The sequence below is a fragment of the Notothenia rossii genome, assembly GCF_949606895.1.
Source record: "Notothenia rossii genome assembly, chromosome: 7".
In the NCBI taxonomy this organism is placed as follows: Eukaryota; Metazoa; Chordata; class Actinopteri; order Perciformes; family Nototheniidae; genus Notothenia; species Notothenia rossii.
Window position 1 is genome coordinate 12,590,235 of NC_136905.1, and position 11,620 is coordinate 12,601,854.

General features: G+C 39.4%; 2 protein-coding genes across 3 annotated transcripts; one reads left to right on the forward strand and one right to left on the reverse strand.

Annotated features, from left to right (window-relative positions):
- The first annotated feature begins 477 nt into the window (after window positions 1-477).
- lim2.5 (lens intrinsic membrane protein 2.5) lies at window positions 478-2,292 on the forward strand. Its single transcript, XM_079693136.1, has 4 exons — window positions 478-676; window positions 1,341-1,490; window positions 1,672-1,806; window positions 2,174-2,292. Exons 1-4 carry the CDS (start codon window positions 499-501, stop codon window positions 2,233-2,235), a joined length of 525 nt encoding a protein of 174 aa, XP_079549262.1. The 5' UTR covers window positions 478-498; the 3' UTR covers window positions 2,236-2,292.
- LOC307046652 (free fatty acid receptor 3) lies at window positions 1,953-10,283 on the reverse strand. 2 transcript variants are annotated; one of them, XM_079693135.1, is made up of 5 exons: window positions 10,018-10,283; window positions 9,834-9,932; window positions 6,456-6,512; window positions 6,073-6,233; window positions 1,953-3,474 (listed from the first exon to the last, which is right to left on the reverse strand). In XM_079693135.1, exon 5 carries the CDS (start codon window positions 3,465-3,467, stop codon window positions 2,562-2,564), a length of 906 nt encoding a protein of 301 aa, XP_079549261.1. In that variant the 5' UTR covers window positions 3,468-3,474; window positions 6,073-6,233; window positions 6,456-6,512; window positions 9,834-9,932; window positions 10,018-10,283; the 3' UTR covers window positions 1,953-2,561. The 2 variants fall into 2 exon arrangements, with proteins under 2 accessions (XP_079549261.1, XP_079549260.1); XM_079693134.1 differs by lacking the exons at window positions 6,073-6,233; window positions 6,456-6,512; window positions 9,834-9,932; window positions 10,018-10,283 and adding an exon at window positions 5,466-5,599.
- Between the last annotated feature and the right edge of the window lie 1,337 nt (window positions 10,284-11,620).

Here is an 11,620-nt window from a genome sequence, read left to right on the forward strand (position 1 = left end):
AAACACATCTCTATGACACAAAGGTTACAAAAAGTCTACCAAAATGAGTCAGTATTTGGGGAAATGTTGTGGTAAACACTGCTGCCAGGAAGTTGTGTAAATGGTCGGAGTTAATGGTATGTGGCAGTGAAAATGTTGTTTTAAGCTCCTAGGCCTGCAGGGTAATTCTAAATAGGAAATGTAAATCAACGTCTTCCCTTCATTAGATACTAAAATGGTGGTGTTTTAACTGTAGCTCAACGATAAGCCCCCATTTTCACCTGTGGCGGTGTTGGCCCATATCACAGCAGACTGACTACACTTTTTTCCTGCCTCTCCATCCTCTCCAGGCCATTCCTGTCTCTTTAATACATCTCCTGAAAAAGCATTATGACTAAAGCTACAAACCCTGTTAAAAAGACTCACGATATTGCTACAAGTACACTTGCAACACTGACTTCCATCTTGTTTTTCTCCTGCACAGTGCATAAAGCCTAGACCACTTTCCTAGTGTCACTCATGATGCACAGCTTCATGGGAGGGGGCCTCTTTTGTGCCATTGTGGGAAACATCCTGTTGGTGGTGTCCGCAGCCACAGACTACTGGATGCAGTACCGTCTGTCCGGCAGCTTTGCCCACCAGGGCCTGTGGAGGTACTGCATGTCTGGCAAGTGTTACATGCAGACTGACAGCATTGGTAAGTGGGAAATACATGCTTCTTCCCCTAATAATTCCCATCTGTCTCCCTGAGTCAATAACACATTTTGAGGTAACTTTCAACTTCCAGGTCGAGTAGAACGACAGCAACAATGGTGGAACACATATTTACATATTTGACCTACAATAAGAGTCTAAAGTCATGCTGGCAGCTCTATAAAGCTGTATTTAGTTTAATGCTAATGTCAGCATGCTAGCATGTTCACAAGGAAAATGCTATTTGGTATTTGGTCGAAAGGTATTGTTAAAGTTACATTTTGGCCTAATGATCAAATGTTCAAAATGTTTTAGTGGTGGACTGATATAGCTATTCCTTGAGACATTTATATCTGGCTACACATTTAAATACTGCAATAATATAGTATACAAAAAAGAAATAGCATCTTACTGAAGTAAAATAAAAAAAAACATTAAAAAAGTTTTAAATGATCATTCTGTTTAACATTAAGTGACAGGCTTTTTTAACACTTCATAACAACATTTTGCAGTTTGGATGTGTCTGGAGTTAAATTGGTCGGTTTCATTTCTAGCGAGTTTTCAAATGACCCCGAGAACATTTTAGTATGAAACTGTTCATACCAAATGAAAGGTTTATCATGGTTAACATAATATTCTATATCATATCTTCGTTCTCTCTCCTACAGCCTACTGGAATGCCACTCGTGCTTTCATGATCCTTTCTGCCATGTCATGCTTTGCTGGCATCATCGCAGGAATCCTCTCATTTGCCCACTTTTCGGCCTTTGAGAGGTTCAACCGCTCATTTGCTGCTGGGATTATGTTCTTTGTTTCAAGTGAGTCATGGATACAATTAACCAAATTACGTCATTTTTTTTTCATCACATCTGCCATTATTATTTAATTTGTATATCAATAAAGTTTACTACGCCTGCTATTGAAACTCTTCCAACTCAGATGAAATGAACTTTTATGGATATTATTTTAATATGTTTCACTCTCTGCCCAATATGTCAGCTCTCTTTGTTCTGCTTGCAATGGCCATTTACACTGGAGTGACTGTGAACTTCCTGGGCAAGCGCTTTGGGGACTGGCGCTTCTCTTGGTCCTACATACTAGGCTGGGTGGCACTGCTCATGAACTTCTTTGCAGGTTTGTTCAAATGAAGTAGTGCAGTACAGTTGGTGTAACTACTTTCTATATCAGTTTGACTCTTTTTTTTAAATATGCAATTGTTATTTGCACACAGAGAAAACGTTATAAACCTTAATTAACAGCTCAGCTCAGCACACAAACACTTACATGTTCTTGAATTTTATTTACAGAAATTGCTTGGCTACTACAGACTTTTTAGCTTTTATTTTGCACTTAAATGCTAACAATACAGTTTTCAGTCTCAAACATCAGTAACTTTAACACAAGAGAATATGTCTTGCTGTCAAACATTGTGTATTACAGGACAACAGATTGTTATAGTGCCATAAACTTGTGGTAACATGACCTATGTTTTGTTTTGCAGGTATATTCTACATGTGTGCCTACAGAATGCATGAGTGCAGAAGAGTTGCAGGCCCACGTTAAAGTAAACAGGAAATAATGTGTCAAGGGTGCAAAGAATAAGAATTCCCTTTCGAAAATTGAGAATTAACTGTAAAATAATAAAATTTGGAATTTGCTTATGCACCAAAGATAACTTGTGGTTTTGTGTTTGGAAAGCAGGTCATACCCTTTGAGCAGGATTTTATAATCTTAACATAATATTGTGTTACTTATTAACGGCAAACCATGTGAGACGTGGTTTCATTAAGGAACTGGACTATTAAAGCAATCTGTTATTATTCCAAAAATAATAATCATTATATACAATACAACAAGAATATTTCAGCTGGATGTGTTGTATCATAGACTTAGCTAGAGCTTGTGGGCTGTTTACATGAAACAGTGAATACACACTTCTTGAAAATCAACTTTTTACCAATGCACCGGAAAGTGGAGGAGGAAAAGTAGAAAATGATGGGATCAATACAGGTGTTGAAGGTGCTAAGCAGCAAGGTGTAGTGCCTCCATTTGGGGCTCTCACCCTGTAAGAAACCCATTAAGTGAGAGATGTTGTACGGCAGCACACAGATAAGAAACACAGCTAGAGTCCCCAAGGCCATGCCGATGGCCTTATGCTTCTGCTTCAGGGATATCCTGGGGCGACTGTACAGGATAACGATGCAGCTCAAGTAGCAGTAAACACAAATTAAAAGAGGTATTAGGCAGAGCACAAAGAAAAACTCCAAACGTACAGGAAGGAGGATCGCCAGCTGCTGCGCCGTGAAGTTCTCATAGCAAACACCGGAGTCTTCGCTGGACAGGGATGGTAGGTGCTGGGTAATGAAAGTGATGCTGCAGTGTGCTGTTGTAATCAGCCAAATAGCAGCACTGATAATCATCGCATACACAGGTTTCTGCAGCTTATGATAGGTGATGGGGAAAGCTAGTGCAATGTAGCGAACCACACTGACTGTCATTAGCAGCAAGGAGCTGCTGTAGATTGTTGAGAAGAAGATAAAGGAGGTGATGGAGCACAGGACGCTGGATAAATCCCATTGCATGCCTGACACTGCCTCATGCATCTTGAGAGGAAGGATGATCAGAAAGAGCAGGTCAGAGACCGTCAGATTGAGAAGCAGGATGTCTGTTAAAACGGGCTTGGAGTTGATCTTGACACTGAAGGCGTAGAGAGCCACGAGGTTTGCTGGGAGGCCCAGGAGAAAGGAAATGATGTAAACTGAGAGAATGACCTCACTCTTCACCCCTGGTTCCATTTTTATCCTATTCCAAGAAAAAAGAAAAAAACGGAACTCAAAACATAAAAGGTTACAGAAACAGTTGATCAAGTTAGTTCTCTGTTTTTATATCACTAACAAGTCATTAAGCAATTCATTTTGACGATGTGACCATGGTCAAAAAAAGAAACACTCCTGCTGATACATAATGAATTTTGCAGGAATATTTAAACAACCACATAATTGGGACAGAAGATAGGACGTTTTGAATTTGGGTTGTATGAGGTACATAGTCAGTGTAATAACTGAAGTAGAATACTCTAGAGAGGTTTCTCAATACTCTAATTTCCCCTGCTCGACTCCTTTCCTCGACTCCTATCCTCGATACTTACTCCCGCCCACAGGAGATGCGAGCGGCGGACTGAGGAGGGGAACCGAGGAGAGAGGAGGGGAAGCAGCAGGAGGTTAGAGAAATGAGAACTCCTCTCCTCTGAGCGGTCAAGAGACGTCCATCAATGATGACAGGAGGCACAGCAGCCCTCTCTCTGATTGACAGATGTGTTCACGACGACTTATATATTTACTTTTAATTGATTGACAGTGCGATATATATAATAATAACAGATGCGAACATAAACACGCACATATATGCATATAAATATATACAATTTCAGAATCAAACAAGTATGAGAGCAATCTCATAATAACGCAACACAAACAGAGACTGGATATATATATATCCCCCCCTCCCCCCTCTCTCTAGTCGCTGAAATGGGGAATTGAAATTACGAGCCAAAAGTTGTATTTACAAGTATTAAAAGTAAGCATAGGATACCAAACCAACTGAAACCCGTCTGTCCACCGCATCTACGCATTGTACAACACAAACACAGTCTGTACCACACACACCTACAGCTCCTAAAGCATAATCAGGCTACAGCCGTTGTGTATTTTATTATGTGAAGCACTAAATGGTCTTAGAAAAATATCGACTCTTTGTTTGTAATAACTATATATTTGGCTATAACTACAGCATACAAATACAGAGAGTAATGTAGGCCTGTTATACTGAGTGATATATATTTTACACACTGCTCTGCTTTCTGCACGGACCTCACAGCTGTTCTCACTGTAAACATCGCATCGCCGTTCAAGCGGTTACTAAAATAATATCCAGGGGATGCATGCAGAGCTGTCATTGGCTGAGATAAGTCCGGCCGTGCGTAACGTGCGTAACGCTTCCACCGTTCCCGGAAATGCATCCGTGGAGGAGCCGTGGAGAACCCATCAGTGTCTCCTCGGTTAGAGCTCCTTCAGAGAGCCTCCTCGATGCTCGATGCTTGGTCCTCGATGTGCATTTAGAGAAATGAGATGTCATTCAACATGGCGCGCTGAAATCCATTTCTGGGTCACAACCGGAGGACCGAGGAGTCGAGGAGGGGAAATTAGAGTATTGAGAAACCTCTATGGTGTCAAGTGGAAAAAGGTTGGACTATAGACACAGGACCTAAGTAATGCACTCCAGAGTTTTGGGCAGCAGCATATATATATTTTAGCAACCTAAAAAAAGGCCAACGCTATCAGTTTAAATGTACACTATATTGAGAAAGTATTCTCCACTTTTGTGCTCGACATCCTTTTATGTTGGTGAATAAAACCCTAACATTGCTCCATCCCCCTTTTAAAGCCACCACTCCTTTGTCAAAAACAGTAATTTCACAATGCAGAAGATGAGAGTTGCTTGTCAAATGCTGCCTCAATTATTTAGGTGGTTTGTGTGATTATGTTTATTCGTTGGCTCTGAACTTAATCATCAAACACTGTTTTTGTCAAAGTAGCATTTTGTCTTTAAAGAGAGCATAGATAATAACATCAATTCCCCGGTTCCTCATACAAGCCCTCTATGATTACAGAACAATTTAAAAATAAACAAACCATATCGGCTCTCAAGCTCAGGTTCCAAAAAACAGATGTGGGAATTTCATTAGCAAAGATAATCTGAAATGTTTGATTAAATAAATAATTGTATTTACTCACATACACTGGACGTTTTCTCAAGTGTTTGGCCTTCAAATAAATAAACACTAAAGCTCAATGCTGTTTGTCTTGCTGTGTGTTTCATCAAAGACAATGTAGTTCAAAGATGAGCTGATATATAAAGTTCCAGACGCAGCTGGAAACGACAAGTTCCTTTCTATTCCGGTATGACTCACTGATCTTATTTCTACATTGAGCAATGAACACACCCATTGGTTAATATTAACCAAATTGCAAAATGGAAGCTCATGTTGACTTTCGTGTTAGGCATGTTATTTAAAGACCAGTGGATCTCTACTGTAATAAACCCTGATATAACATTTTGAATTTTATTAGGACAAGAGCCTGCTTTTATTTGCAGCTAGATCAGATAAAGGGTCATTACAGATTAACAAATTCTTCTTCTATATCATCATAGAAACAAAACTAATAATGGCAATAGTTACAAAAATCTCATTTGATTCTTGGAAAAATGTGGTGTTACAAGGTATTCCCCTGCTAACAATCTAATCTATGTATAGAGTTTTCGAATCTTGAATGCTACTTTGAGTGACACGTGATGGTCTGGATCATGGCATAATTTAATCATGAGTCTTAGTCACTGCACCTTTGCTTGTGGCTGTATTTTGCATTCTCTTCAGTGAGCCACTTTTTTTATTGTGGTGCTGTTGAGCTTCCAAAAATGCATTGTCATAAACACAGGAAAGTCTGTCCTCATCTGGGCCTTTATCTGATCCGCATGGTGATCGTATGTCCTTAGCTTGAAATCTGATTGAGAGAGAGAGGAAGAGACAAAGAGCGGTAGGGGAGAAGTGGGTAAATAAAAACCGACTTGAAACTCTTAATATCTTCCATTCTATATATTTTTTGTTTGTTTGAGGTGTAAGAGAAAAGACAAAAATGAATTGGACTATTTAAAACAAGCTATCCGTTTTGTCAGTTTCCACCTTATAAATATACATACATTGGGAATACAATAGTTTTATTTACCTTTCAAAATTGCCATATCTCTCTTCTTCTTCTGCGATGTCAGGTAAGCTTTGTTCCCTTGAAAAAAGAATGCAAAACAAAAATATGTGATTTGAATTTAGCAATTTGAAATAAATAATAGACAACTGATACATTCCAGTTTTACTTTAAAAAGGATATCAGTGTTGCACACAACCAGTGGCGAACCGTCAGGGCCTTCAAGGTATTCAGAGAATACCCTGGAACACTCAGATAAAACAACCAAAAAATCGATTTAATTATATAAATAAAATGTAATAAAATGTATATAAAATGAATAAATGAGAATGGGTATGTGTTGTTGATCTGTAATATTAGTGCAGTGTTTCCCACAGAATTTGATTCTATTTGTGGGGGCACCGCACCCCCCCACCAGTAACCGAGGGCTAAGTGCCTTACTCAAGGGCACACTAGTAGTGGTGTTCCAGGCAGGATTTGAACTCGCAACCTTCCAATCATCAGCCCACCTCACTATCCATTAGACTACCAAAAAAAATAAAAAAATAAAATAAAATAAAATAAAAAAATATAATAATATATATATATTTTTTTTTATGGGATCCATTTGTGGCGGACGATATTTAATTTATGGCGGCCCGCCACAAATAAATCAATGTATGGGAAACATTGTAGTGTTACGTTGATTTGTTTGTCCTTCTCGGTCCATGCACTACGCATTTCAGTGGTTTTGTGTTAGAAAAGAAAGCAACCAATCAGATCTTGTTCTGGGTCTCTGGGTAGAATATCCTTCAACAAAGGTATTATATATCCTTGATAGAATGCCCTGGATGTTGCACTGAATGAGAGTGTACGTTTGGACTGACAGTTTGATCAACCAATCATATATTTAAGCAATAGCTCACGACAGGCCGTGGTATATGCTCATTATATCACAGCTAAGGGGCGTGGTTCGGCCCGCGCGAAGCGAAGGGTCGACAACCCCCTTAGCTTACGTGGAGGTCGAAGTTAATCTTAAATGTTTCCATCTTATGCTTTGTAAATTTGTTTCGTAACGGAAGACATTTAAATATATTTATAAAACTGACAAGTCAAATCAAGCAATCTGATTGGTCGATAGTGTTTTTGCGGACCTCTTTGATTTAAGATTTAAAAACATCGTTGCTTGCTTTAAAAGTAGCACAATTCATTATGTCAAACCTTGGAAAGTGTCTAGATATCCCTGCCCTAATGCCAAAGGAACTGCACACTGAATATGTTTTGCCCTTTGATGTCTATGTCTGGACCGCTGCGTAAAAAGGAGGCTTTCTGCCCTGTTACTTCTCCACTGCTTTCTTGTTCCAGTCCAACGGTATATTGTCTTTCTCAGACGCGGAGGAATACTGACTTGTTGTGAAAAGTAACTTACAATTCTACCCGTGGTATACGCTCAGTATATCACGGCTAAGAACCAATCAGATTGCTTGATTTGACTTGTCCGTTTTATAATGATTTGTAGCCAATGGGCGTATTCTTTCAGAGTTTCCCTCGCTTCCAGAAGGCCCGCTAGTTAACTGGCTCGAGACAGAGGACCTAGATCAGAGGTGCCCAGTACGTCGACCGCGGTCGACCGGCAATGCTGGTAGATCGCGAGTCATTCATAAATAAATAAAAGTCCAGCTCCGTTAAAATAGACAAAACAGGTTTTGATCCCTCCTCCCTTGGCCTCCCTGCCACTTAATTCAGGAGTTGACTTGATTGACAGAAAAAGCGACCTATTGCTTTCCAGTCTGTTAACCCAGAATGCAAAGCGATACAAAATCAGTCAAGTGCCGGGAGAGACAAACAACAAAATGAGCGCGGGAACGAGCAAAAAGCTAAAGACATACCACTTCCACAGAATGGGAGGGAGAATCTTTTTTTGTGATGTCACATTCAAAGGTTATTTGCCTTATTTGTAAAGCAAGCGTCGCTCTGCCAAAGAAAGGTAACGTGGAGAGGCATTATCGGAGTGTTCACAAGGCATATGACAGCGACTTCCCTCCGAGTAGCGAGTTGAGAAAGAGAAAGGTCATGTATTATTGCTACACAAACATTATCTCTTAGTCTTAGTGTCGCCAACTCGTTTCTAACATGCAAAAAGACAAACAAATGCGTCTATGGTCGGTGTATTTTCTATCTTTCCAATCCAGAAGAGATCTCTCTCTCCCCCGTCTGTTTGCAAGGGGGCGGGGCAGTTTACACACACGCATCTGCTACATGCAGCAACACACGGAGGAGATGGTGGAGAGAAGCGCTCCAAGGTGTGGTTACATGTTACCCGTCTTGAGGTGGACAATGCTCGTCACCAAAAGTGTTTAGCATGTAAGGGCGGTAACACGAGCAATTTGTCTAAACATTTAGCAAAAGTGCACCACATTCAGACGGACGAATGCACCGGGTTCGACTATCTTTCTAGTAGCTCTGTAGCCCCATCGACGAGTAACGTTTCCACGTCAGGTGTTATGTATGCTAGCAGCAACACACGGAGTTAACTACATTATACAAACATGGGTTAATGATTAGAGGTAACTGAGTTATTTATTTTGTTAAAGTTTCAGCTATTCTGTTTCCAGTTCTGTCATAAGATTATTTAATAAGATTTGTTAAAACATTGTTGTTTCTTTTGATGTGAAATATTATTTATTTAATTCAAATAAAAAGCAATGTTAATTTTGTTCATAATTTGTAAAGTTAATTTAATAATATATGTATTTTTGAATCAAGTATTTATCTTTATTGTCTTCATTGTTAGTTTCCACATGCCTAAAACAACCTCAAACTAAATCTAAAAGTTGATGGCTAAATAAGAGCGTTTGAGAAATTGTGCAAGGCACACAGTAGTAGTCCGAATAGTCGATTAATCGTTTCATTAATCTATAGATTAATCGATAATCAAATTAGTCGTTTGTTGCAGCCCTATTGTGGTTATCCCATGTAAAAATAAAACGTGTTATTCAGCAACCCTTGCAATTTGGGATTTTATTTTTGGTTGGTAGACCTCGGTTAGCTGGTCATTTCAAAAGTAGCTCACCAGCCAAAAAAGTGTGGGCACCCCTGACCTAGATGAATGCGACGAAGCAATTCATGCCGTTTTATTGTTTTTAACGTTGAAATGGCAAGTGCAACAGGTGAAGATGAAGTTGTTGCGGAATTGTTGTGAGTACCCTTTTCAAGACGACAATTAAGTGAAAAGACGGACATTATAACGCCGGGGGGGCGGGGGCGACGGGGGGTGTGTGTGTCTACAGAAGGTCCAGTTGTGATAGACACGGCTCGCCACTGCACACAACTATGCTGGTGGTCTTTGGATAATACAACAACAATAGAAAGATTATTCACAGCTCTACTGCACATGTATGTACAAGAGTGAAGTCTACCAACCTGTTTCTCGATTTTTTTTCCTGCAAATGAACACTGCACTTCCAAATAGCAAACCAATTCCTGGGATCACAAAAGCTAACAGCCAGATATACATGGAGGCTGTGAAAGAAAAATATAAATAAACAAAATACTCTTGATCTGCCTTTAAGTGCATGTAGTTAGGGGAAACACAATAGTGACTTACATGTTTCTTCGGACAGCAATTTTGTGTTGCTGCCCAGGTAGTTTGTGGCGGGGCAAGATATTTTGGATTGCCTTTGAGCTGCACAATTTATTTCCCCAGAGACTACATTTTTCATATGTGTGGAAACAAAGCTGAAGGAAGACGGAAGAGTGTAATTTCCATCAATGCTCCAATGTATAGAGGGGTAAGGGGATGCTTCAGCCCTGCAGACACACTTCAGACTTTTTCCTGTCAGGAGGCAGGAGGACTCCGGTAGGATTACAGGGGCATCTAGAAAGACAGGATGTAATGTTATCTAAGAAGTAATCACAATCATTATGATTTTATTCAAAGATGCATTGTCAACAAGCTTATAACATGTTTCCTTTAAAAAAAAAATTTATGTTTTTGTTAAATATTTGTAGGGGATTTTAATGTCTTGTTTCTACAACCCATACTGTACCACATATCATATCATCCATCTAAGCGTATTAGGGGTTGTCATCAAATGCCGTTGCCATGGCGACAGATAATTCACCATCAAGTTAGTTAAAAAGTGTGCAGTTCAAATATTCTGCTGCTTTCCCAATGCCTTTTTACTTTATTTTCTCTTCTAAATACAAATTAATTCACTACTACTTACATCTGATATTTAACTCCTTCAGCCTGTTTTCAGCTGCAGAAACCATTCAACTATTACATTATGCAGCTATTTCAGGACATCAAGGCTATACATGTGGTTGTTCATACCTTTTTTTAAACCTTTTCTTTTAAATATTAAGCTTTTTCTGCATTTTTGTATAGCTAAAAAGCAGCTACCATTCAGCTAATAACATATTCAGCTTTTTCTGCATTTTCAGCTAAATTCAGCCATAAATGTTCACAGTTTACAGCATTCGCACGCATTTTCTGCAGGAAATGCATTTTCTAGTTTATAAGTAAGTGGCCCATAGGAGCCGATATCCTGTTTCCGCAGCATGATGTACAAGTACACCCCCTGGACATGATGCTAGTATGTCGCAGGGACTTAACCCAATCCAACCCTTGATACTGAGTGCCAAGCAGGGAGATATCGGGTACCATTTTAAACAGTCTTTGGTTTGACTCGTTCTGCGATCAAACTCACAACCTCCCAATCTCAGGGCGGACACTAACCACAAGGCCACTGAGCTGGTATTCATTCTTTCTATTGAACACGAATTTTGGAATTTTCCACAAAAAACAACAACATTTAAGATGAGAAATACATACCATTGTTAAGTAAATTGGTAAAGGTCAGAGGAACTCAAAGAGAGGTCTCCCCCAGATATAATACAGTTAAAGTCTTGTTAGTTAGTGGTTCATATCCAGCATGCATTAGCTAAGAAACGATAAGGATGTTGGTGTGTTAGTTAATATAAAGAAATTATGTGCGCTCATGTGCAGACGTATATACAGTTTGTTAATTGGATAATTCATATCCTGCAAGACTCCTAAAGACCTCATGACTCATGAGATGATGACCTTTTGACATCTGGAACTTACATGTTGCTCTGATGTTGGTGTTCCAAGTTTAGGAGACCTGACAATGTGTGTGCGTTAAACATGATTAGGGAACATGTTTGTGTGTCATTTAGGAAACGTA